The sequence below is a fragment of the Lissotriton helveticus genome, chromosome 8, assembly GCF_964261635.1.
Source record: "Lissotriton helveticus chromosome 8, aLisHel1.1, whole genome shotgun sequence".
In the NCBI taxonomy this organism is placed as follows: Eukaryota; Metazoa; Chordata; class Amphibia; order Caudata; family Salamandridae; genus Lissotriton; species Lissotriton helveticus.
This window is the reverse complement of record NC_136069.1, coordinates 183473864-183498818: the sequence shown is the minus strand read 5'-3', so window position 1 is coordinate 183498818 and position 24955 is coordinate 183473864. Positions and strand designations below refer to the sequence as shown.

The 24955-nt window shown below is 50.2% G+C and overlaps 1 protein-coding gene and 1 pseudogene across 3 annotated transcripts in view; both read left to right on the top strand.

Annotated features, from left to right (window-relative positions):
- The window catches only part of LOC144772494 (E3 ubiquitin-protein ligase TTC3-like), a 1119388-nt gene that overhangs the window by 986528 nt on the left and 107905 nt on the right, over positions 1-24955 (top strand). For 2 of the 3 annotated variants that reach the window (XM_078656860.1, XM_078656859.1), the window contains exon 41: positions 14331-14432. The exons of the other annotated variant lie outside the window; for it this stretch is intronic. In XM_078656860.1, the coding sequence (XP_078512986.1) occupies positions 14331-14432 (102 nt within the window). The remainder of the gene's footprint in view (positions 1-14330; positions 14433-24955) is intronic. 3 annotated transcript variants of the gene reach the window in all.
- Positions 2641-3630, top strand: LOC144771534 (transaldolase pseudogene; annotated as a pseudogene).

Here is a 24955-nt window from a genome sequence, read left to right as displayed (position 1 = left end):
CGGCCGTCATGAGCACAAATCTACTGTGACTCATGACGGCCGAGAGCCGTCATGAGCACAGAAGGTGTTAAATCAAAGGAGGCTTTCCTTCAAACGGTGCAGAGGACTGCGGTGGTGTCTTTTCAGGGCTTCACATGTGCGCTGCTTCAGGATGTAGTGCCTGTCACTTTGGCTCGCCGACAGCAGTTTCGCCCAATTACTGACAAACTGAGGAAAGACTCGATCAAGTACCGATGGATATATCGCTTTGGTATTGCTTTCATACTACAGGCTAAGTCTTACCATGCCGTCACTCTCCTGGAAGCTGCGAATGTCCTGGACCTGACGCTGTCTGGAGTTCAAGTGGATGGAGGAGCAGAGGGAGAGATGTCGGATTCTGGAAAGGAAGCGAATGGAACTGAGCACTGGCAGTCTCAGAAGCATTTGCGCCAACAACGCAAACATTGAGGCACTCGACACAGAAGTTGATTACTTGCTGTGCATTGGCCTGGATGACACATCAGTGGGGCTTGACCTATTGTAGTTTCCTTGGGACATAAAACTGTTTATTTCTATTAGGGGGCTCAGGAACAGTTCTGAATGTTCGCTGTAACTCAAGGGTTCAGGCGCATGCTAACTCAACCGTCTATGTTGTATTACTAGAAATCCTCAATGTCGATCTACTATGGTAAGCCATTTTCACCTTACATTGGCTGATTTTGACCTACTCGCCCAGGTGGATGTTCTTCTTTTGGGCAAGCAGGGACTATATAGCAATTGTTCACTTATTCAAACATATAATGGGATTGTTTTTTTTTTTACATGAGGGTACATGGACGCTAGCACTTCACCACCTTCCACAGTAACAACGTATCACAAACCGGTTTAAAGAGAGATGTGGGATGGAATTCACAGGCTCTTGGAGGGTCTCAATGCACTACACATGGAGATCTTGCTGGATTTTGGATTGAGATGGTGATCCACTCATTATCATGGAATGTTAAAGGGCTTAACTCCCCAGCCAAGAGGCATAAACTGTGGATATATCTATTAGACCAAAGGCATGATGTAGTAGCTTTGCAAGAAACACACTTGAAGCAACCTGAGGATCACAGGCTACACCATAGGGCCTATTCGTTCATCTAGAGATTGTCAGCACCATAAATTATAATGGGGTTGGCCTACTGTTCCACTCATCGTTGAAGTTTCAACTGGAGGGATGTAAGGCAGATAGGGAAAGGAGTGTTATAATGGTCAAGGGACTACTCCTTGGTCGCCATGTGCACTTTTGCCTCTGCATATGCTCCCAGTAATAACGAGGGACAATTTTTGAGCTCAGTGTTGTCACTGCTGGGTGGATTTGCGGAAGGAGATACATTGCTGATGGGTGATTTCAATCTCAGCTGGGACCCAAGCATGGATAATACACATCCCCATAGGGCCAATACTGGTGGCTTTACAAGAGCGTTGAAACGTGAATTTAAATATCTGGGCCTCATAAACACATGGCACACTATGCTTAGACTTCGTAAATCTGGCACTGACACAGACGTTAAATCTGCTTTATCCACTCAATTACGATATCCAGCCATGCCCCAATTACTATTACAATGACATAGGATGCGGCTCCAACGAAACATAGATGCTGTTTATTTCTGGGGTCCCTGGTTGATGACAAACTGATGCGAGATGACCTACGAAAAACTGTCAGACTTTTTTGATCTGAATACCTTCCCCCCCGCCCCTCCCCAGATACTACCCCAACAAATTATTGGGATGCCTTTAAACGGAGCTTAGGGGGTCTAATGCCATGGCCCTCAATAGACAAAGAACCAAAGAGAGATTAGAACTAGAGCAGGAGCTGTGAGAACCAGAGAAGGCACATAAAGAAAACCCGACACTACCACTACAAATCAAAGTAACAATACTCAGGGGTAAACTTAATGCTATCTACAATACTAGAGTTGAGCTCACACTCCTGAGGCTCAAACGCACTACATATGAACTGGGAAATAAAGTAGGGTCCCATTTGGCCAGACAAATGATGATTAAATGTGAGAAAGAATAAGTAGAAGATAATCAATCTGGCACGGGAGAGAAAGTAGTGTCCGATCCCGAAAAGGCCCAAATATTTGGTCAATTCTATAGAACGTTATATACTAAGGAGACCTCTGCTGAGAATGCCCAATTAGACTATTTAGAGGCCTAGAATGAACAATTGTGAGGACCCATAACTGAAGAAGAGATCCGCACAGCCATTACAGAGCTCAAACTTTTTAAATTCCTGGGTCCAAATGGGCTGACAGCCCAGTTTTAAAAGACTTTTAGCTCAAAGCTACTCCCCCATCTTGTACCTTTATTTAACTTTGTGGCAGAGGGAGGAGTGTCTTCTATGGGCGAGACCCTAATCACAGTCATCCCGAAACCAGGGAAAAACCCTCAAAAATGCGAATCTTACTGGCCAATATCGCTCCTTAGCCTAGACTTCAAATTATAGACAAAAGACATAGCCTCTAGGCTTGAGAGCTTGCTTCCAGACCTCATTCACCCAGACCAGTCTGGTTTTATAGCAGGTAGGTAGACGCAAGATAATCTACGAAGGGTGATCCACCTGGTCGAAAACGCTACTAAAAAATAACTGACGCACTGGGAAGTGGCAGAAGATGGAGGAGTCTGCGCTCGATCAGCTGAAGAAGTACACTGTGGTGGTTGCTGACACTGGTGACTTCAACGCTATCGATGAACATAAGCTGCAGGATGCTACAACAAACCCATCCCTCATATTGGCTGCTGCCCAGATGGACTACCAGCAGCTTGTGTATGATGCTATAGAATATGGCAAGGCGAAAGGAGGGTCAGATGATGAGAAAATGACTAATACTGTGGACAAGCAGTTTGTTTTATTTGGTGTGGAAATCCTGAAGAAGATTCCAGATCGGGTGTCAACTGAAGTAGATGCTCGGTTGTAGTTTGATACAGAGGGAATGATTCAGAGAACCAGGGCTCTAATAAAACTATATGAAGAAGCTGGTATTGACAAAGAACGGATCCAGGCAGGAAAAATTCTGGAGAAGGAGCACAGCATCCACTGCAACATGACCTTGCTCTTCTCCTTTGCCCAGGCTGTGACTTGTGCGGAGGCTGGAGTAACCCTGATCTCTCCTTTTGTGGGTCGTATCCTGGATTAGTATGTGGCAAACTCTGGAAAGATAACATATGAGCCTTCTGAGGATCCAGGAGTTCAAAGTGTAACTGCAATTTACAATTATTACAAGAAATATGGGTATAAAACAATTGTGATGGGTGCTTCCTTCCGAAACATTGGAGAAATCAAAGCACTGGCTGGGTGTGATTACCTCACCATCTCACCCAAACTTCTTGAAGAACTTAGCAAGGATGACAGCAAGCTTACTCCAAAGCTCTGCATAGAAGAAGCTCAGAAAAAAGACTTGGCAAGAATCCATCTGGATGAGAAGTTCTTCCGCTGGCTGGACAACGAGGACCAAATGGCAGTGGAGAAGTTGTCAGATGGCATTAGAAAGTTTGCTGCTGATTCAGTCAAGCTTGAAAAAATGATCGCGGAGCGGTCGAAGACCTGCATTTCTAAAAATGGAAACTAATGAACTTTCCTACCAGACTGATTACAGATTGTCAGCAGTTTGTGCGATCACTGTTTTTTAATAAAATGCGACCTGCAGTATAGACTATGTTCAAACCTCATACATGAAGTCTTGCAGTTGAAAACAAAATCCAGTGCTTACAGTCTTTTTAGCCAGTTTGTAGACCAAATAAGATTCCATCTGTTGTACATGTTCATCACGCACAACTCTGTGCTCGGATCTTGGTCAAAGGAGTGAGCTCTGATGTCTTTCATTTAGAGAGAGGAACTCGACAGGGGTAAGCCCTTTCTCCACTATTCTTTGCCCTTAGCATTTAGCCCTTTGCAGCTAAGATTAGATCGACACTCAGTATTCGCGGCATCGACTTTGGGGGAAAGGAACATAAGATTTCTCTCTTGGCCGATGATGTACTATTACAGATCCCATGAATGCGTTGTGAGCCCTGCGGCCAGAGCTCCAACACTTCGAATCATCATCCGGCTTCCGTATTAATGAGACTAAGTCTTTTCTCCTTAATTTGAATCTACCGCAATCTAAAATAGAACGGGTTGTGAAAGTACTCCTTTCCAGTGGGCGAAGAAAGAGATCTCCTATCTTAGCATTAAAATTACAGCTAAACTCTCAGATCTTTTTTTTTAGGTCAATTATCCCCCACTTCTTCAACAATTGAAAAATGACCTTCGATGATGGGCTCCTCTGTACCTCTCATGGCTGGGCCATATACACGCTATAAAAATGAATGTAATTCCACGACTATTGTACCTATTTCAAGGACTGCTGATCGATTTAGATCACGGATTCTTACCCACCCTACACTCCATGCTCATACAATTTATCTGGCAGGGTAAATGAGCTTGTCTCCCATATAAACAGGTCCGTTTGCTGAAAACCCTGTGGGGGGATTAGCATTGCCAGACCACAACCTATACTATAAAGCTTCTCAACTAAGGATAATTCAGGAAGGGTCCGCAAGAACCTCTGATAAACTCTGACTCCACGTGGACTGGGTAGTGACCGGGAGATGTATTTGGAATCTTCCTTGGAAGCCTAAGAAGGACCGCCCAATTGACACACACTTGAGCACTCCACAAATGGTTTGGAACGAGATCAATCGTACGGCTGCTTCTACCACCTTTCCCTACCCATACATGCCGATACACTATAACCCAGCCTTCCCTCCAGCTTCACATTCAGGAGCTTTTGATGCGTGGAAAGAAGGGGGCTGTCTAACTGTGTCGGACCCCTACCACTACTGGGACTTACTGACGTTTGAGCACTGTCAGAGAAATTTTCAGCTTCCTGCATCAGAACACTACCACTATACACAACTCCGACACTGGGTTTTGGGGGCGGATATGAGGCAGTCAGCACCTAGGGATGTTACCCCTATTGAACGCTTTGTGAAGATGAGAGATAGATTGAGTGGCATTATTTCCTTCTTATATTCCCTACTACTCTCGGAACACCCTTGTCCAAGACACAGCACCTTTTGGGAGTGGACACTAGGTAAGGATATTTCCACCTCCCAATGGGGTAAGCTGTGGAGGGACATACCTAAATTCAACCACTCCATGAGAATATGAGAGGCCCATTACAATGTGCTTTATGATTGGTACCTATATCCGACTAAACTTAAGAAAATGTTTACTGCGACTTCTGAAATGTGCTGGAGAGGGTGTGATATGCTAGGTGATTTTCTGCATATCTGGTGAGATTGCCACTCGATTAGAACCATCTGGACTAAAATCCTAGCACAGATTAAGGAGATTCTGGGATATCAGGTGCCCATATGACCCAGGCTCTATACTCCGAGGCCTAAGGGACAATTCTCTCTAGCACCAAACAATAGGGGATGGATCAATGTTATTGTTGTTTGGGTGCAGCGAAGATGGCAGTGGTAGGCGCATGGAAGAGGACAGAGGCCCTCTCTATAACAGACTATATTCTCGCCTAAGGCAGGCTCCAACAATGGAAAGCATGACTGATATCCTATCGGACACCTTTAAGAACTTTAAATATGGGTGCCCGGGAGCAACCGGCGCCGAGATCCTCCGCCGCCATTTTGTCTACACGCACCCGGGCCTTGAGGAGCTCGGGGCGCCGCGACCCGGCCTGACTGAGCTAACACTCCCCGAGGCCTGGAGGCCGAAGCCCCGATTTATCCTGAGACATTTTGGGTGGGCCTCGCTGGAGGTCCTAGCTGTCACGGAGGGGACAGTGCTTTGGTGGTGAGGAGGTTCACCCCACTGCAAGAGACGGTCGAAGTGCGCACGGACAAGCTCCGGCGCGACTGGCATCATCGGCCGTAGCGCGGCCCCCCCGCCGATGCGCCTACCTCCGCGGCTCACTGCCTGCTACTCCCGCCACGTGCGAGGCCCTGGACGCATGGTTATTGCTGGGCGGCGCCGACCAACTGGGGAACGAGTGGAGACCTGAGGACAGGAGGCCCACGTGGCCTAGCCGCGCAGCCCCGCGGCCACCGCACTCATCGGGCATCGGAGCAGCGTGACTGCGGTCGACCCAGAGCAGAGGGAATCCCCCCTCGACATGGCCGCCCAGAGAGGAGGGAAGAAGGGCGAGCGGACACTGCCTGAGATGCTGAACAAATCCCAAGCGAAAACTGACAGGGGGCACCCATCGCCGGGCCAGTCGAAGGCCCAGCAGGACGTTGACACAGGTGAACCACCCATAACCCGCTCCTTTCTGGAATCCCTCTTCAATTCCCTTACCCTGAAGCAGGAGGTGGCGGGCGAGGTCAGGGAAGTGCGGAGAGAAGTGGACAGCCTCGGGGAGAGAATAGCCGCCATGGAGGGTGCAGACACCGCCAGGGATAAGGAGATAGCACAGCTGCAACAGGAGGGGATACGCCTGAAGGACCAACAGCTGGACCTCCAGGCCCACACCGAGGACCTTGAAAACAGGTACCGCCGGAACAACATTCGGGTCCGAGGCGTTCCATCCAAAGAAGAGGGTACTGACGTGGCGGGTTACCTGCAGGACTTGTTCCGTAACATCCTGGGCGAGTCGGCAGACTTCCACATTCGGATTGACAGGGCCCACCGTGTGGGACTTGCGAGGCGGACCTCAGCCCCACCGCCGGACATCTTGGCCTTTCTTCCAGACTACCCACTCAAGGAACGTATCCTCAGCGAAGCCAGGAAGAAGCAACCCTTGCAGTTCCGAGGTCATCCGGTGGCCCTCTATCAAGACATGTCCACTATAACGCTCCAAAAACGTAAGTCCTTCAAGATTGCGACGGACTTTCTGAGGGAACATGAAATGCCGTATGCCTGGGGTCACCCCTTCCGCATCATCTTCAGGTGGAATGGGACTTTGCACCAACTGCGCTCCCTCCAGGACACCTGCGGGGTGTTGGGGATCACGGCTACAGAGGAGGACACATCCACCCCACGGCGGCGGCGCTTCACTAGGGATGGCTGGCAGCGGGTCTCGAGCCGTCGATTATCGGGATCCAGTGCGCGCCCAGACCCCCAGTCTATCAGAGCGGATATGGCCAGCGCGGTGCGGGAGGTGGCCCGCGACACTGCACTGTCTGCCTGATGCTTTCTCAGGGGGTGAACACTTCAGCATTAATCATTTAGGAGGTATTGGGCTCCAGGGAGGGGGGGGCGAGGGAGAGGGGCCTGGTGGCCGGACATCCACTCAGGTAACTTCCATTGACTTGTCCCCTAGTGGGGCCGGACTCGGACAATGATGTGTTTGGGGGCTGACACTGGGATGTTCTTTCATGGTTTCTTGTTGGGGTTAGGGAGGGACCCGGGTGGGGCTGGGAGGGTTGATGGTGGGAGTTGGAGGGGGGAAGGGAGGGGGGACTGGGGAGGGTGGGGAGAGTGCGTGGGGGGGTCCTCCTTGTCCACGGGCTTCTTGGTTCGCCTCTGCGACCCACGCGCGCAGCATAGCTTCTCCACCTGCGGATTTGCCATGACACGCCCGTTGACTATTCTCACTCTCAATGCGAGAGGGCTCAATAACCCAATCAAACGCAAAGCGATTCTTTCACTCCTGGAGCACTCCGGGGCGGACATCTGCCTCCTGCAGGAGACACACCTGCTCCCCAAAGACCACCATAGACTTAAATCACGTTCCTTCCCATGGCAATTCGTTTCCTCCGCGAATAAGAAAGTAGCTGGGGTAGCGATACTAGTGGCCAAATCATTTGAGGGACGGGGTCCTACATAAGGAAGCAGAGATTAAGGGCAGGTTGCTGGCACATCGCTTTCTCATTGCAGGGCAGACACTACTAATAGGCTCCATCTATGCACCCAATGACGGACAAGAGGCATTCTTACATAGGGCGTTGGAGACGGTCACAGCCAACACGCACTCACACTTACTACTGGGGGTGGACCTCAATTTGGTGTTTCACAACACCGGAGATCGGTCCGGTCAACGCTCGGGCCAAGTAGGAGCGCTCTCGAAAATGGGCCAGACCCGTCTTGCAGATCTGGGCCTAATTGACTTATGGCGGCAGGTACACCCACAAACCACGGCATACACTTATTACTCGGCAGCCCACAAAACGTACGCGCGTCTCGATTATCTTTTATGCTCCTCCCAGTTGGCGTCCTGCACCCGAGACGTCGAGATTCAACCGGCCTCCCTATCGGACCATTCCCCGGTGGTGGCGTCCTTCATGATGCTATCCACCCTGCGGCCCCCGCGGCACTGGCGATTGCGCGATAGCTTATTACATAGCCCGGTCGTTCTAGAACGCATCAAGACTGCCCTGAGCCAATTCCTCGCTCATAATGCGAATGGCGACACCACCCGGGCCACCCAATGGGAAGCACTCAAGGCTGTCCTCCAGGGCGAGTTCATCTCCCTAGCCACAGCAAACAATAGGGAACGTGCGCAAAAGAGGGCCGAGATCACCCAACGCGTGGCGGAGCTGGAACAAATGCACCAACGTACGGGAGCGGCCCGAGCTTGGCGCCAGTTATGCGCGGAAAGGAAGATGCTTGCGGCCTTAGATCAGGATGTGGCTGAATATGCTGCTCTCCGGCTGCGCCACGCGTACTATACCGGAGGGGACCGATGCGGGAGACTCCTGGCAAGCAGGCTGAGGGAGCAGCAGCAAAGGCAGCACATTCGGACCATCCAGGTTGGGGGTGGTGACCCGATAGTGGAGGACGGAGCGATTGCCGCTGCCTTCGGGAACTTCTATGCTGACCACTATGAGGCAGACCGCTTAGACCTGCAATCCAGCCGGGACTACCTCCAGGGTGAAACCCTCCCTTCTTTAAATGAGGCACAGGCGGAGTTCCTCGATCGTCCCACAGGGCTAGAGGAAGTGATTTCGGCGATATCCCGCCTCAAACTGGGTAGATCACCGGGACCGGATGGCTACTCGGCGGCCTTCTACAAGACGTTTTGCCCCCAAGTGGCCCCTTTACTGTGTGATCTATTCAACACCTTCGACCAACCGGGTGCTGTGCCCTCGGACCTACTAGAGGCCGCGATATCGGTGATACCCAAACCTGGCCGCGACCCCACCCGGTGTGGATCGTACCGACCAATATCCCTGTTGAACATAGATCTCAAACTATACACAGGGATCATAGCGAGTAGGCTCGCCCCTTACATGCAGCAACTAGTGGACCCCGACCAAGCAGGATTTATCCCGCAGCGGCAAACCAGCGATAACACCAGGCGAGTCCTCCATTTGATAGAGGCAGGGTCTCGAACGAGACCGGGCTGCATGCTCCTTACCATCGATGCCGAGAAGGCATTCGACCGAGTGCACTGGCCGTACCTAGACCTGGCACTCCAGAAGTTTGGCATGGGGGAGACTCTCCGCAACCGGATTTTTAATTATCGTCAGCCGACCGCGACGGTCAGAGTAAATGGCCACACATCTCCACGCTTTCCAATTGGCCGGGGGACCAGACAGGGCTGCCCACTGTCCCCCCTGCTGTTCGCTCTCTATATGGAGCCCTTGGCACAACGTATACGACAACACTGCCTCATTGAGGGTATCCCGTTCGGCGGAGACACGCATAAGATCAGTCTGTATGCAGACGATATTCTGCTTTCCCTGATGTCGCCAATGCAGTCCCTCCGGGCGCTCTTTGTGGAACTCCACACCTTTGCCTTGGCCTCTGGCTTCAAGGTCAATGTAGATAAATCAGAGGCCCTGAACATCTCTTTACCACCTGACGTGTTAGCGGAGGTCAACGCCGAGTACGACCTACAGTGGCCCGCCTCCCCCATTTCCTATCTCGGAGTTCTGTTGGCACCGACGGTACGAGCTACGGCAGAAGCCAACTACACGAGGCTCAGCACACGCCTTAATGGAGGACTCCGGCGGTGGAAACACCTCACGCTTTCCTGGCTGGGCCGAATTGCAGCTGTCAAAATGACTTTGCTGCCACAAATTCTTTACGTTTTTCAAACTCTTCCCCTACGCCCGCCGACGGGATGGCTCCACAAAACGCAATCTGACCTAGCGCGGTATATTTGGAATGGCCGGCTGCAGCGCTTTAAGAATTTGATTGCTACACTTCCCCCTGCTCATGGTGGAGTAGGAATACCTGACCTCACCCTATACTTCCAAGCCGCCCAGCTGCGCACACTGGTAGAATGGCATCAACTAGAATCCAGCAAACACTGGCTCTTCCAGGACCAGGCGGTAGCGGGCCGGCCGTTGCAGGATGTCCCATTTTTACCACGTCGCCATAGACCGCCCAATCTCTACGCGTCACAAATCACGAGTATGGTCCTGGGCGCTTGGGACGCAGTGGCTGTACGGCGGGGCTTCACCTCATTCCCCTCCCCGATGACACCGATCTTCAGCAACCCGGACTTCTCCCCGGGCCTTGACCCTCAGGCGTTTGCGATTTGGAGGACGACTCCCTGTAGAGCTGTGGGTCATGTGTTTGACCTTAACGGTATCCTTCCCTTTCCGAAGGTGAAGGAGGATTACGGCATACCAGAATCCGACCGCCTGCCGTACCTACAGGTCCGTCACTGGGTTCTTTATCCGTCCATTCAACCCGGCGCACAGCGACACCTCACGCCGTACGAAAAATGGCTGTTGACACGTACCTCCGATAAAAAGCTGCTCTCAGACTTGTATGAACACTTACTACTCACTAATATCCACTCCTACAATGCAGGGAAGGCCAGGTGGGAGAGGGACCTAGGGAGGACACTTACTCACAAGGAATGGGAGGGCATATATCACAGAGCCCGCCACTCAGCCTATCACATGGGCCTTACTGAAACGCTGACTAAAGTGGCCACATATTGGTGTCATACACCGGAACGCATACACCGCTGGGACTCCCGAGTCACTGATCGCTGCTGGAGGGGTTGCGGGGGGCTCGGTACCCTAGAACACCTGCTCTGGAGCTGCGAACATTTGCAACCTTACTGGACCACAATCCTCGACTTAATAGATATGCACCTAGACACCCAGATTCCCTGCCTATGTGCTGCTCGGCCTCCCTAACGCCTTGATGTACCCCCTGAAGTCCTTGAGGGGGAGACTCATAGCGATCGCACTGGGAGCAGCGATACAGAACATTGTGGCACACTGGAGGGACGTTCAGCCTCCTCAGCAAATTGGGTGGTTACATAGGCTCTGGACGATACTAGGGATGGAGAAGCTATCACTGGCGAAGGCTGGGAGGGGGGGAAGACTTTGCAGAACTCTGGCGGCCGTTCCTGACCCTACTCACCGGGGAGTTCAGGGAGCTGAGCTGTCCCCGATACCTGCGGCTACTGCACTTGGCAGATACCCCACTCACAGACCCTACAACACAATCTCGTAGGCCGAGAGATCGGAGGCGCGCAACCCCCCAGGAAACGCTTTAAAGTTGCGTCAGTCTCCTGCAGCTTTTTACTCGTTGGACAAGGAGGGGGGTGGGGTTTGGGGGGGACTGGTTGGGATTGTCACTGTTCTGCCTAACAGCATATTACATTCGAAGGCGGCTACCGAACCCTAACTACGCGGCCGGCCCAGTTGGGTTGTAGGCAGCTTGCTGTGTATTACACCAAATGAACTGGGCGCATCGCAGGCCTCCTTACTTGCTTGTATTATCATGGGTGGGTCCGTGCCACTTCTAGCATGAGCCATTGTACCTGTTGTGATGTTTTCTTGCAATAAAAAGATTTAATACTAAATATGGGTGCCCGTTGTTCATTACCTCTCTCAGGGATTGCCGTTATGCACCTGCTTGACACAAACAAGGCTTTACATTTATTCCAATACTGATAAAGGCCCAGGGGGCAGCATTAGAGGACAACCTAAAAACCAGTTCGATGCAAGCTATAATTATGTAGATCCCTCCTTGGACGTGCTAAGATCACCTGTGTACATTATCTGTGTTCTCTCACTACTGTACCTTTAAATGTTGGATTTTTGTTCCATTTATCCTTTTCTTTTATTAGGGGGAGGGAGAGAAGGGGGTAACCGAAGGACTAATGAGACTTTTGAGCTGCAGTTACTTGCAAATTGAGGTTTTTATAGGAGACGCCTGAGAATGTTTAGCAACTGAGTTTTTGAATGGCATTTCTGTAAGCTGCAGTTTCAACTGAGATAATTGCACAAAAAAGAACGAATCTGTATTGTTGTAACTTCTAAGCACTCAATAAAGAAAGTTTTCCAAAAAGTGTTCCCCCAGTTGTGACTATCAAATCCGATAGTCCTTGGAAAAAGATTGAAATTGACGTTGCAGGTACATTACATGTTATGGGTAGCTGCCTCTAATATGCCATTGTGGTGAAGGGTTATTTCTCTAGATGGCCCGAAGTGAAGTTTTCAGAGGAAGTCACTACTGATCAATCAATCAATCAATGACACTTATAGAGCGCGCTACATACCCGTAGGGTCTCAAGGCGCTTAGGGGAGGGGGGGGTGCCGCTACTGCTCGAACAGCCAGGTCTTCAGCTTCTTCCTGAAGGAGAGGTGGTCTTGGGTCAGGCGCAGGTCGGTCGGGAGGGAGTTCCAGGTCTTGGCGGCCAGGTAGGAGAAGGACCTTCCTCCTGTAGTTGCTCTTCGGATGCGGGGGACGGCGGCGAGGGCGTGGTTGGCTGAACGGAGGTGGCGTTTGGGAGCGTAGAAGTTGATCCGGCTGTTGAGGTAGCTCGGGCCTTGGTCGTGTAGGGCTTTGTGTGCGTGGGTGAGGAGGCGGAAGGTGATTCTTTTGTTGACGGGGAGCCAGTGAAGGTCTCTCAGATGTCCGGAGATGAGACTGTAATTGGATTCCTAAAGGAATTATTCATGAGAGAAGGGGTGTCAGAAATTATGGTGTCAGACAATATGGTCCAGTTCATTTCCCAGCACAAGTGATTTTCTTAAGAAGCAGGCTGTTGAGCATATTTGATCATCGGTATATTCCCCTCAAACAAATGGTTTTGTGGAAAGGTGCAACAGTACTTTGAAAGGTTTATAGTTAGCATTGAGTGGCGGAGAAGATTGGAGAGTAGCAATGAGGAAGTTACTTTGGTCATATCGCACCACTCCTCATTGCGTGATTGGGAGATCACCTTTTGAGGTGATGAGGGTGCGCATGGACAGACCAATGATGTCTATTAGGGATGGAACGCGACAAGGTTGTGTTGGAGAGAGAAACAATGAGGGAGGGTGATTACTAGATTGAAGATTGTGTCCACGTGCCGAAAGGACTCTGAGTTAAGAAAGGGGAGTCGAAGTATTCTGATCCTTTTGAAGTAAAGAAGGTGAACAAGCAAACGCTTCTATTGAGTGGTGGTAACGTATGGAATCGTAAGAACGTAGTGAAAACCCCGTTGGTGATGGAACGAAAAGACCATGAAAAGCTGAGTGATGATCCCAGGAGGGTGGTGTGTAAAAAGAACAGATTGGTGCGTGAAAAATTAAAATCCATAACTCCGAGAACTCACAGAGGAATCAGAACTCCGAAGAGGTCTGAGTTCCTGATGTGAATTAACAACAGATTTTAGTATCTATTAATGCCATGTATTGTAATTGAATATTCGTTATGGCTTGGTATTATGTAATTTCCGTGGTGTTTGCATTTCCTTTTTGACAAAGAAATGTTTGTTTTGTTTAGACAATGTTTGTATAATGCAATGTGCTGTTAGTTTTATATTCCCGTCTAGGTTGTTGTTATATACTTATAAAAGTGTTACCTTTATTTGTAAATGATAAAGGAGTGATGTGTTACATTCTTCTCTTCTAAGAAGAAGAGAATGTGGTGGGATTCTGGAACACGACTCGGTTCGTGCCAGATTACAGGAAATCTCCCTCCCGTTCACTCATATTAAGTGTACCTTCTTAACCTCTTCGAAGGCCCCACATTGATTATTTCCCAAGGTTACCCAGCAGTTGATTAACCTGCCACAAATGACTGTTGTCTAGGATATCTGTCTTTTGTGTTGCTTTTCCTTTGACACTGTAAAGCAGGCCAAGTCAATTGTGCTTAGTGTGACCTTTAAAGTGATGTCAGACCTATGAATATTTTTTCTCACTGCTTTGTAACATTTTGTTGCCAATTCTGTGTAGTGAGTTCTTTAGTGTTGCCAAGGTTATATAGGATGTAGTCGAAATCGCTTTTAATATAGAACCTCAGCGGGAAAGTTGTACTTATAAGTACTCACGTTCAATGAACACTGTCGGACAGCCTTTTTTTTTTTTTAGGTTCAGTGTGAGAATTTATTTAAAATTCGAACATTAAAGTGTCTTAATGTAACTGGCAAATACAACCATAATTCTTCTTATGTTTTCAGTCACAGTTTGAAGAGCGAATCAGTTTGATAAGAAACGGTGCAAAGCTAAGTAGTCTTCAGCCTGTGCAGGTTGAAACCATTCAGTCTCCTCCCCATATACCAGTAAGTATACAATGCCTCTGCCTCTTACATCTAACAAAGGTTTTTTTTTGGAGAAAGGGAGTATTCCTTATAATATAGTGACTTTGATTGGCTTTTACAGAATGCAAAAAAATTTCACATCAGTAACCACCCACCATCCTTCCTTTCTTCTCTGCCCATTCTACCATTCTTCACTGCCCATCATACCATTCTTCCCTGCTTATCCTAACGTTCTTCTCTGCTTATCCGAACATTCTTCCCTGCCCATCCTTCCTTTCCTCCCTGCCCATCCTTCCTTGCCTCCCTGCCCAACCTACCTTTCTTCCCCGCCCATCCTTCCGTTCTTCCCCGCCATCCTTCCTTCCCCGTCCATCCTTCCTTCATTCCCATCCTTCCTTCCCATCCATCCTTCCTTCCTTCCTACCCTTCATTCCCATCCTTGCCATCCTTCCTTCCCATCCTTGCCATCCTTCCTTCCTTTCCATCCTTCCTTTCTTCCCCACCAATCCTTCCTTTCTTCCCCTCCCATCCTTCCTTTCTTCCCCTCCCATCCTTCCTTTCTTCCCCTCCCATCCTTCCTTTCTTCCCCATCCATCCTTCCTTTCTTCCCCGTCCATCCTTCCTTTCTTCCCCGTCCATCCTTCCTTTCTTCCCCGTCCATCCTTCCTTCCCATCCTTCTTTCCCATCCTTCCTTCATTTCCTTTTTTTTTTTTTGAGTTTTATATAGCGCTGGCTAGACCCGGGGGTATAAGAGCGCTTTACATAAGGATCCACAAAGTTACAAAATTACATCAGTTACAAGTTACATCAGTTCCAAGGTAACATTTCTAGAGCGTCGGAAGACGAGGTACATGGAGCTTAGAAAGGAAAGGGGGTGGGATATAGGAGGGCGAAAGGATGGAGATAGGATGGATGGAGAGATAAAGGAGTCTGTCCAAAGTCCGGCTGGGTAGGTGACGGCCGAGGGGGAAGTCCACAGCCCATCTCCTCTATAGCTATCAGGTAGCTTCACCGGGTATCAGTCAAGCGGCTAGGTCTCAATGAGAAAACTGTTAGAGGCAAAGAGGAGGAATAAATGGAGAGAAAGTGGGTGGATTAAAGGAGTAGGGGGAAAGAGTACGACGGAGAGACAAAGTAAGGTCTGCCCAATTTCCGGCTGGGTAGGTGAGGGCCGAAGGGGTAGTCCACAGCCCATCTCCTCTATAGCTATCAAGTAGCTCCACCGGGCATCTATACTGATGTATCAGATTTATTAGGACCTGCACACAGAGGGCACCTTAGAGGGAACCCCCTGTAGTCCTACTAGTCTTTTAATGTGTCGGCTGACTGGAACCTTCCAGCCTGCCACCACAGACTGAGTTCTGACACTCTGCAAGGAAGAGCCCGTGCTCTCAGAGGTCGGGAACAATGCCTGCTCAGCAGCAGAAGATGTTCTCACCTCCTCCAGCAGGATGGCTAACAATTTAGCCCTTCAAAGTCTCTGCATCTTTGAAATGCAACCCTGGCTTCTCCCAAGAAATGGGAACGCCACCCCTGCCCGGGGGCGCATTTGGTACCAGAGAAGGCAGGAAATTAGTTATTCAGGAGGAGTGTTGCACCCACAAGCCATCCATACCCCTAAGGTGGGCTACCTGAAGTAAATAACCAGAGAATGGTTTCACCATTTTGTTTTTGGTGAAATAGGGACTTCTGGTTCAGGATTATACCCATCCACACAGGAAGTGGTCATGTAGTGGATGTAGCCACCCTAGGGGTAGGTAGCCAATTAGCTACTACTTCGTACTCCCCTAAATTGAGCATTTCAAGTCCCATTGGCATCAACAGTGAAGCGCCCGAGGCTAATATCACGACCAGCATTTCTGCACCCGGACACCTCAGGGCAGGTAAAACACACCTACTGGTGGTACTTTGGACCTTGGCCCCCGTAGCACATTAAGTCCCAAATGGCACCTCAAAACACGGCTTGCAAGTACCGGTTTGCTATCTGTGCTTTCTCCAAAAGGATAACATTGTAGCGTTCGAGGCTAATGCCTCAAAACGTTAGGAGTATTTTTCTTTTCTTCTAAAATCGATATCTCCACTTGTACTGAAGTTATTCTAAAGATCGTGGTGTAAAAATTATAAAAATTTACTGTATTTTTATAAATTGGTTTTGGATTTCTTATGGAGTATGTGAACCAGTTACTGACAGTGTGTTTGAACTATTTAATGATTGTGTGTGTGCGCGCAACAAATACTTACCACTTCTCTCTGATAAGCCTAAGCGGCTAAAGCACACTACAACAAACAGAGCACTCAGGATTATTAAAGTAAGCCTTGGAAACCAATAAGGGTTGTCTGGACGTTTTGCATGGCGTGCCCTTTCATTGGCGTCACTACATAAAAAGGAAGCTTCCTACACCTTTCCTATCAAGTGAGGTAGGAAAGCCTTCAACACTAGGTGAATGGCTAGAAGTTCCAGGTAGTTGATGAGGAAGCCGAGGATCTTCAAATCACGCTTTATTCAGGTGTGTTTGAAACCATGAGAGCACAGTATTTACAAGTCATACATACAATAATCAGTAAAACACTAGAATACATTTATAAAACATATAAGAATCAATCTTTCTGAATATACCTCGATCTCATCAGCTTGCAAAAAACAGGCAACATTAAAAATTACCTATTCATGAGATAATAGCTGTACAAGCTTTCTTCCCCGTCCATCCTTCCTTTCTTCCTCGTCCATCCTTCCTTCCTTCCCATCCTTCCTTCCCCGCCCTTTCTTCCCCTTCCATCCTTCCTTTCTTCCCCGTCCATCCTTCCTTCCTTCCCCGTCCATCCTTCCTTCCCTGCCCATCCTTCCTTTCTTCCCTGCCCATCCTTCCTTTCTTCCCTGACTCCACCCACCCATTCACCCACCCTCCCTTCTTCCGTTGTTGCTTGCTCCCAGCCAGCCACCGTGCATCCCTCCCTCCGTTGTTACTTGCCCCCAGCTAGCCACCCTGTTTCCCTCCCTCAGTTGTTGCTTGCCCAAGCCACCCACACTGCCACCCTCCCTCCCTACCCCCTTCTGCTGTTGTTTGCCCCCAATCACTCCCTGGTATCACGGTTGCCCCGGTCTCATATGATCCGTCCATGTTGCCTTCTGCCCCCAATAAACAAAGAAGCGCTCTATACCTGGCCGCACTACAGCACCCCCCACCACCCACTTCTGTTGTCCCTGTTGCTACCCTGTGTGTGTGTTGCCCCAGCCCTCCCTTTCACCCTGCCGGCCTTAAAAAAAAAAAAAAAAAAAAAAAAAAAAAGGTGATGGTCAAGAAGGGTATTGATTTGTGTGGCTATTTGTGTGGCTTACATGTAGAGTGAAGCGTGTTTGGGCGACTACTAGAAAACATTTTCAGCTATTACCATGAGAATGTAGCATCACAGTGCAACAAATGCAACTGAGGGTGCATTTGTCTGGAGTGTTGTAGGCATCTTTTGTGCTAGACCCATCCAACTACAAATGTATTTAACTTTTCCAGTGGGTGAGCTCCTTGTGCTATTTACCATGCCGAGCCAGTAGTCTCTGGTTAACTAGGCATGTGCTGAGGCCTAAGTACCTGCCTTGTACTTTCAAATGCTTGTTCAGTATTTGGAACAAGCATTTTCAAAACGAATTAGTCTGGTTGTAATTAATGTTTGTGTTTATTTTAGAACTATAGATAACATTGGGGAAACACACGAATGCTACATAAATATTTATTTATAGTAATTACCATAAAGCCCAGCTAGTCTTTAGCATTCCTGGAAAAGTAACCTTTCATCTTGCATTGTGCTGTGTTGTCATGCTGTGTTAAAGGATGTGGTAGACTGTCATTCTTTGTAAGTTATGTTGTGCTATGCTGTTAAATTATGGTGTGTACTATTATGTTATGGTCTGCTGTGTAAGTTAATGTTTAGTGTGCTGTATCATGGTGGACGGAGGTATATTAGGATGTGTTAAGTTTAGGTGAAATATGTTAGGTCATGCAGTGTTTTATAGTGTATTACGTTGTCCTGCAGTGCTATGCTTGGTTGTGTTGCGGTGTTTTGTGGTGCATTGCTGTGCTGTAAGATGATATTTTGTTATATCGTGTCACGCGGTGTTATGTTGTGGTGCTGTGCTCTGATTTTTTTGTGTTGTCCTGCTATGTTATGGTGAGATGTATTGTGCTCTAGTGTGTTATGTCATGGTGTGTTAGGATATGTTGTGTCAATGTGACAGCCAAGTAAATGCACCAAAGAACAGTATCTTTCCATTACAAGCCACATGTCATGTTGCCTCTGCTGTCTGACAAAAAAAACCTTCTTGATACGTACCCCATCACTAATACCTCATAGGACACGAATGGGAGATTGTAACCATCCTCGAATTGGCATGGGAATTGCCCTTTCAAACAAAGGCCAAGTTTGAAAAATAGATCAAAGGGACTAACCCACAACTCACTCAGTGATTATAAAGAAAACACGTCCGAACTCAACAGGAATAAGTTATTACTGTCGAGTTCTGATGTCTCAATGCCTGCTGCCTGAGGTGAAAGGCAGGTCAGGACACAGAACAGCTGTTTAAAGCAACTGAAATAAAACGTTGCTTTTCTTTTTCTTGTCCTGTTTTTCTAGCTTGTTTTTTCTGTTTTTCTCCTTAGATAATTATAGAAAAGTTAAAATCTTCCTGCATGTTTCTACATATTCGGAGCTACTGCGGCGTTATTTTTAAACTGACTTGTATAAAACTGTTACTCATATATTTTAGCAACAAGTATCTAACAGTTTTTTTGATGTGTTTAATTATGCATTTGAGGTCTTATTATTATTCTACATGTTTGCAAACATGCTCTCTCTTTCATATGAAAGAATTACACACCAAGGTTTTAAAGTGGTTTGTGGGAAAGTTGATGGTGTGCCCATGTATTATTTGGGATAAAGAACCCACTGCCGTACATGATAAGGATATTGTAAGTTACCTTGGAGTTCAATAACCTTTAAAAGGAACTCCTCAGTAACTTGCAACACCCATACAATGTAGAGCAAGGGATACTTTATCCCTAATCGTTTGGTGTGCCAACCATACTTTGAGCTTCCCTGGGGTGTTGGGGCGTATACTCCTCAAAAACACTTGTTGGCACAACAGTGGATTGTTCATTGTATTTTGCTGATCTGTATTAGACAAAAAACTGATTATGAGATGTAACGAGTTCTCATTTTTCAAAACATGTATAGCATCTTTATTTTACCTTCAAAGCAGATTCCCAGTTTTACCCATACCTTGCTGATGGCAGTCATGGCGCCTTCAAACATCTCCCTTTTTAAAATTCTCTTATAATCATGCCTCTCTCAAAATCACACAGCACAAATAACAAGTCTGCAGTCATTGCAGGGGTGACACTGTCTAGGGTTTCTTAATCAACAGGATGTGTACTTCCTCCTCCCAAATTGGACTTGCTTCAGGAAAGTGCTCAGGTTTGCAGTAGGAGGAGAACACATTCAAATTACTCTTTTGGATTTGTTCTGTCCTGGCATGTTGGCAAAGATGATAGCGGTTGTGATGACCTGCTTTCACCGCCAGTTGCGAACATCTGTCCTTACTTAGGAAACTAACTTCTGCACCAGCTTTACAGATCTGTCTAGACATCACAGTTTGCATGCTGAGGTTTTTTCCATCAACAAAATGACATGCTTAATTCAGTGTTAGGAACTTCACTTCATGGGTGGGATTATAGACACTAATGTTCCTTACCTCCAGAACACTCTCATGGACATGCCTTTTGATGGCACTCGCCTTTTTGGCGACAAGGCAGATAGTGCGTTGGAGCGTTATAAGGACGCACAGACTGCGGCCAAGTCCCTAGGCCTTTTGGATACGTGCACTCCATCCGGTTCTGCTTTTCGCTCCTTTCGTGGCCAAGGAAGGGGCACCCAAACACGTTCTTTTCAGAGCCACAGGCCTGGGCGGCAACAGTCTCAGCACAGCCGCATACGTGGGACCTGGAGAGGTGGGTCACAGGGCCAGCGCGTGGGTCAGTCCACCACCTCCCCTGCCGCCACTGCCTCCAAAACTTCCTAGTCTGGTGTATCTGATAGAGACTACTAGCTGCAGATTCCTTAACGTAGAATTATCCCCAGGCGTGTGACTGGATCGTTTTGGTTTTTTTGCCACAGAATCCCTGCGCGCCGGAGGGACAGTGTCACGCGACTCCGCCCTGGCGTTGTCTGCGTACGTGAAGTCAGCGAGGTCACATAAGTCCCACCCCGGCGCGCCTACGTCAGTTTTTTCCTTTTCTGCGTGCAACGCGGATCTGGATCATGCTCCTGGCCACTATCGGCCCTTTCCCTTTCGCTTGTTGCGTGTGTGTGGGAACAGTGTGCGAATGCCTTCGGGCTTTAAGAAGTGCTCGTCTTGTGTGCGCCAGATGTCGGCGACGGATCCTCACCCCATCTGCATGTGGTGTTTGGGAGAACACCACGACTCCACTGATTGTGAGGCGTGCCAGCAGATGAAACCGAAGTCCTGGCGGGAGCGCCGGATGAAACTTCTTTCAGCCCGCATGTCCAGGTCGGCGTCGTCACCACGCCCGGCCCCTGCGGAGGGTTTCAGGAATCGGTGCCTCCGTCTTTGACATCGTCCTTCTCCCAGGCCGCAAGTGCGTCGCTCACCTGTCGGTAAGTGTCGCAGTTTGTCCCCGAGGTCTGATTTCCGGTCTGTTGGGGGCGTGGGCTCTCCGCGGGTGGTGCGGCTCCACGTGTCGTCCCCCTATCCACCGTTTCCCGTGTGGAGCGTCTAGAGCCCAGATGGAGAGACATGCGGTGGCCTTGCAGGCCTCGCTGGCTTCTCCTCCTCCTCCTCCTCCTCCTTCCCCTCCCCCTCCTGGAACGTCTGCGCATCCCTTGCCATCTACGGGGCCCTCAGCGGTTTCGCCGGTAGCTCCGGCGCTGACTGGCTCATATCCAGGTGCCCTTTGGGGGTCCCTCCTTCGGACCACGGTGCCTCTGCTTCACCGCAAACTCCTGCGGGAGTCTCTGTGGTGTCGCGGGAGATCGCCAAGACTCGGGTCGCATCCCCAAGTCCCCCTCGGCCCTCTGAACAGGCGGTGGCCTCGTCCGAGGTAACCCCGCTACGGCGCCGGCGGTTGCTGGCCCTGGCGGCGGGCCCTTCTCGTCAAAGGCCGTGGCTGGCGGGGGACCCCCCGTCCCTCCCCGGGTCCATCTCGCCCCTCCACGCAGGCAGCTGCATCGTCTGAGGTCGGGTCGGCGCCTTTCCAGCACCGTTCCCTCGCCGCCCCGGCTCAGCCCCAGTCTCCTGCGCCGTGCGCTCTGACGGAGGTCGTTCCGGGTCTCCCCTGGCGCCGGACGACAATGACCTGACTCAGATTGTGGACTCTACGGCGCCAGGCCGAAGTCGGGTCGTTGACTCGTCTTCGGACGCCTCCTCCTCTCCGGAGGTTCGGCGCTTGATGGTTTCCTCCTCGCCGGAGAGGGGCCGCCGCGTCGTGGCTTTTTCCCAGACGTCGTCTAAGGACGGCTCCTCGCCGTCACCGCGGCCGCGGTCTTCGCCGGAGGCGCCGCCTGTCCCCCACTCCTTAGTCCCTCTTCCTCCATTTCGGACCTGGCCCTTCCTTCTACCAGTTGGCTTGGGGGACGGCCGCCTTAGCTTGCAGCCGTCACCTACTGAGGAGCTGCGTTCTCCACCGCGGGGTCCTACAGAGGCGGGTGCTGCCTTTGCTCGCGCTGTTTCCACTGCTGTGGGAATCTTGCGCATTGGTGATCCAGCTGCCCATTTCCCCGTGGATCATCTTCTGGAGGTCCTCCATCAGGGTTCTGGTGGTAGGGAGCTGCTGCTTCCTTTCGAGCGTTTGCTCCATTCTTCTCTTCTGGGGGCTTGGGGCTGCCCCGCCACAAGGGACCCGGTGCCCCAACACCTTCTGCACCGCCACCGTCCGGCGACGCGTGATGCTGTGTGTCTTTCCCTCCACCCTTCTACCAGGGGCCCTCTTTTGCAGAATGCCTTCCCCTCTCTGCCACCGCTGTTGTCTCCCCTGTCGCGGGAGGCCGCTGGCTTGACTCCTGGTGGCGCAATGTGTTCGCCTCCACCAGTGCGGCTATGTGGGCTCTGAACACTCTGCTTGTTTTGGCTAGGGCCACTTCTTGCTTGTGGGACTCGGCAGAGTCCCTTATGTCTGCCGCTTCTCTGGAGGGTGCCTGTGTTGATTTGCAGCACCATGTGTTGGATGGCCGGGAAGTGGCAGCATTTATTCTTCGCTCCGCTCTGGACATCTCGGAGGTGCTTGGTCATGCCATGGCTTCTTCGGTCGCACTTCGTTGACATGCCTGGCTTCGGGACAGTGTGTTCCCAGAGAACATTCGGGAACGGCTGGTGGACCTTCCTTTCGATGGCGGTCTTTTGTTACACGCCCCTGCGGACTCAGCCATTCAGAAGTTCTTGGCGGGACTTCGGCCTCTTCCTCTTCCTCCTCCTCCTCCTCCTCCTCCTCCCCCCCTCATTGACCTGTGAGTTGATCTGGTTTTCGGGAGATGTTCTTCCGTTGGGGCGGGTCGCCGCAGTTGTGTGAACTGTGTGATTACTGTGCATTAGAGTCCTTTTTCTTCGGAGTATGGTTCTGTTGGCTGCTCTCGGGCCCTTTTTTTATTTTGGCTTTTGCTAAGCCATGTTGGCCCTGAGACTAGGCCTTCTGTTATTCTTATTGGCTGATTGGCAATCCGTCTGCGGGTTCTCCACAGGTCTTTCTGTTGTCCTCTGTTGCGGAGTGTTTTTCACTAAGAGGCTTCCCGTGTCTTGGGACGTGGCATGCCCTATGTGTGGTAAGGGTAGCTATAATGTAGCTCTGTCATGTGCTGGGGAGGTGTAGTCGCCTTTCGGGCCTCTGCTCTTTGTGGGGTTACGGTATGTTGCAGGTGCGATCCTCTTGCTGATAGTTTTGTATTGGCTTGAGTTGCGCCCTGGTCTGTCTTTCTCTGGGGTCGCTGCGTTGTTGGTCTGGTCTGGCCTGCTGTCTGCGGCCTTGCGTCATGGCTCTGCCTAGTTCCACTTCTTTTTGGGCCATCTGTGTGTGTGGACTCCTCCCTTGGGGATTTGTCCGGGCCCTTCTTGGCCTTCCTGGTCTCTATCTTTGGCTGGCGGATGGCTTGCCTGAGTGCACCGTTCTGTGGTGTTGTCTGCGTCTGGCCGTGCATGCCGGTGCCGACCTACTGTTTTTATGCACCATTGTGCCATCAGGCGCTTTAGCGCGACAGTCCTCCTTGCCTTCTCTGCTTCTTCCAGGGGGCCCTGCCTTCTGTTCTGCCTCTCGTCCCTAGGAGTTGAGCTGGTTCTTGAGTTCCTTGTCCCTCTTCAGGCGCAGTCTGTCCCAGCGGGATGTTGGGCGGTTCTCCCTGGGTGCCCTTGGGCTACCCTTTCTGCTTCTGCCTGCCTTATTGTTGAAGACGCCGTTGTTTGGCCTGTTACCTTCTGACTGTGTTAGGCTTGGCTGCCCTCTTCACTGGGTGTGTACCCGGTGGGGGGGCTTGCCTTTGCTCTACCTCTTTTCCTTGGAGTCTCTTGGTTGCTCTTCTTCCTAGGTGCTCCTCTTCCTTGTTTGGGCCTTGGGGCTTCTGGGGGAGGTTCTTGATTCCTTGAACGGGTGTGGGGCGCTCTGGCCTCCTTTCGCCTTGCCCTCGTTTCTCCTGCTGATGGACGGCGGGCTGCCTCTCTTCTTGTCTTCCCGCATCCCCTCTGGGGTTGGTGGTCTTCTAGATGCAGGGGTTCTTCTTGCCTGGGGGGACAGGGCTATTTCCCCCGTGGGCCTTGTCCCCTGTGGGAACCTCTATTATGTCCAGGCTGGTGGGGTCCTCCCGCAGACCGTCCTTCCCCTTAGGTATGGCTAGATTATCTATTCTACGTTAAGGAATCTGCGCTAGTAGTCTCTATCAGATGTACGAGTTACTTACCTTCAGTAACGATGAATCTGGAAGAGACAATTCTTGCCGCAGATTCCTTCACGGCCCGCCCTTCCTACCCGTTCTGCGAGGACCTTTGGCTTGATTTCTGCATTTTGCCTCCCTGTGGGTGGCTATGTCTTCAGTGAGTGCATTCTTTCGCTCTTTCTGGCAGGATGTTCGTCCTGTTTATTTGTTCCTTTCCTCCCTTTTTGGCACATTAGAGGATAGGTTTACAGGTACTTCTGTGCCCTTGTGCTCTAGTTGCCCCAGATTGCCTACCTTCTACCTCCTCCCCCCCCCCCCCCACTTCCCCTTCATTCCTTGGGGTTCTGGCCCCCTTGCTATCTTCTAGGTTGGGGTCTTTTGGCCGGGCCTCTGCCCCTGTTCCTTATGGGGGTTGTCACATTCTGTGATGGGGCTGTCTTGGAGTCTTGTCGTGCCTTGTCTGTCCCGGACTGGTTTCCCTTCATTGTTACTGGTTGGGGTTGAAGGCCTGCTGCATGTTATCATGACGTTTTTTCATATATTCTTTGTCCCCGGGGGGGCCATCTCCGTACTGTCAGGGTTGCTGTTCAGGGCTGTGCTCTGTTCTTTCTTCTTTCCTTGC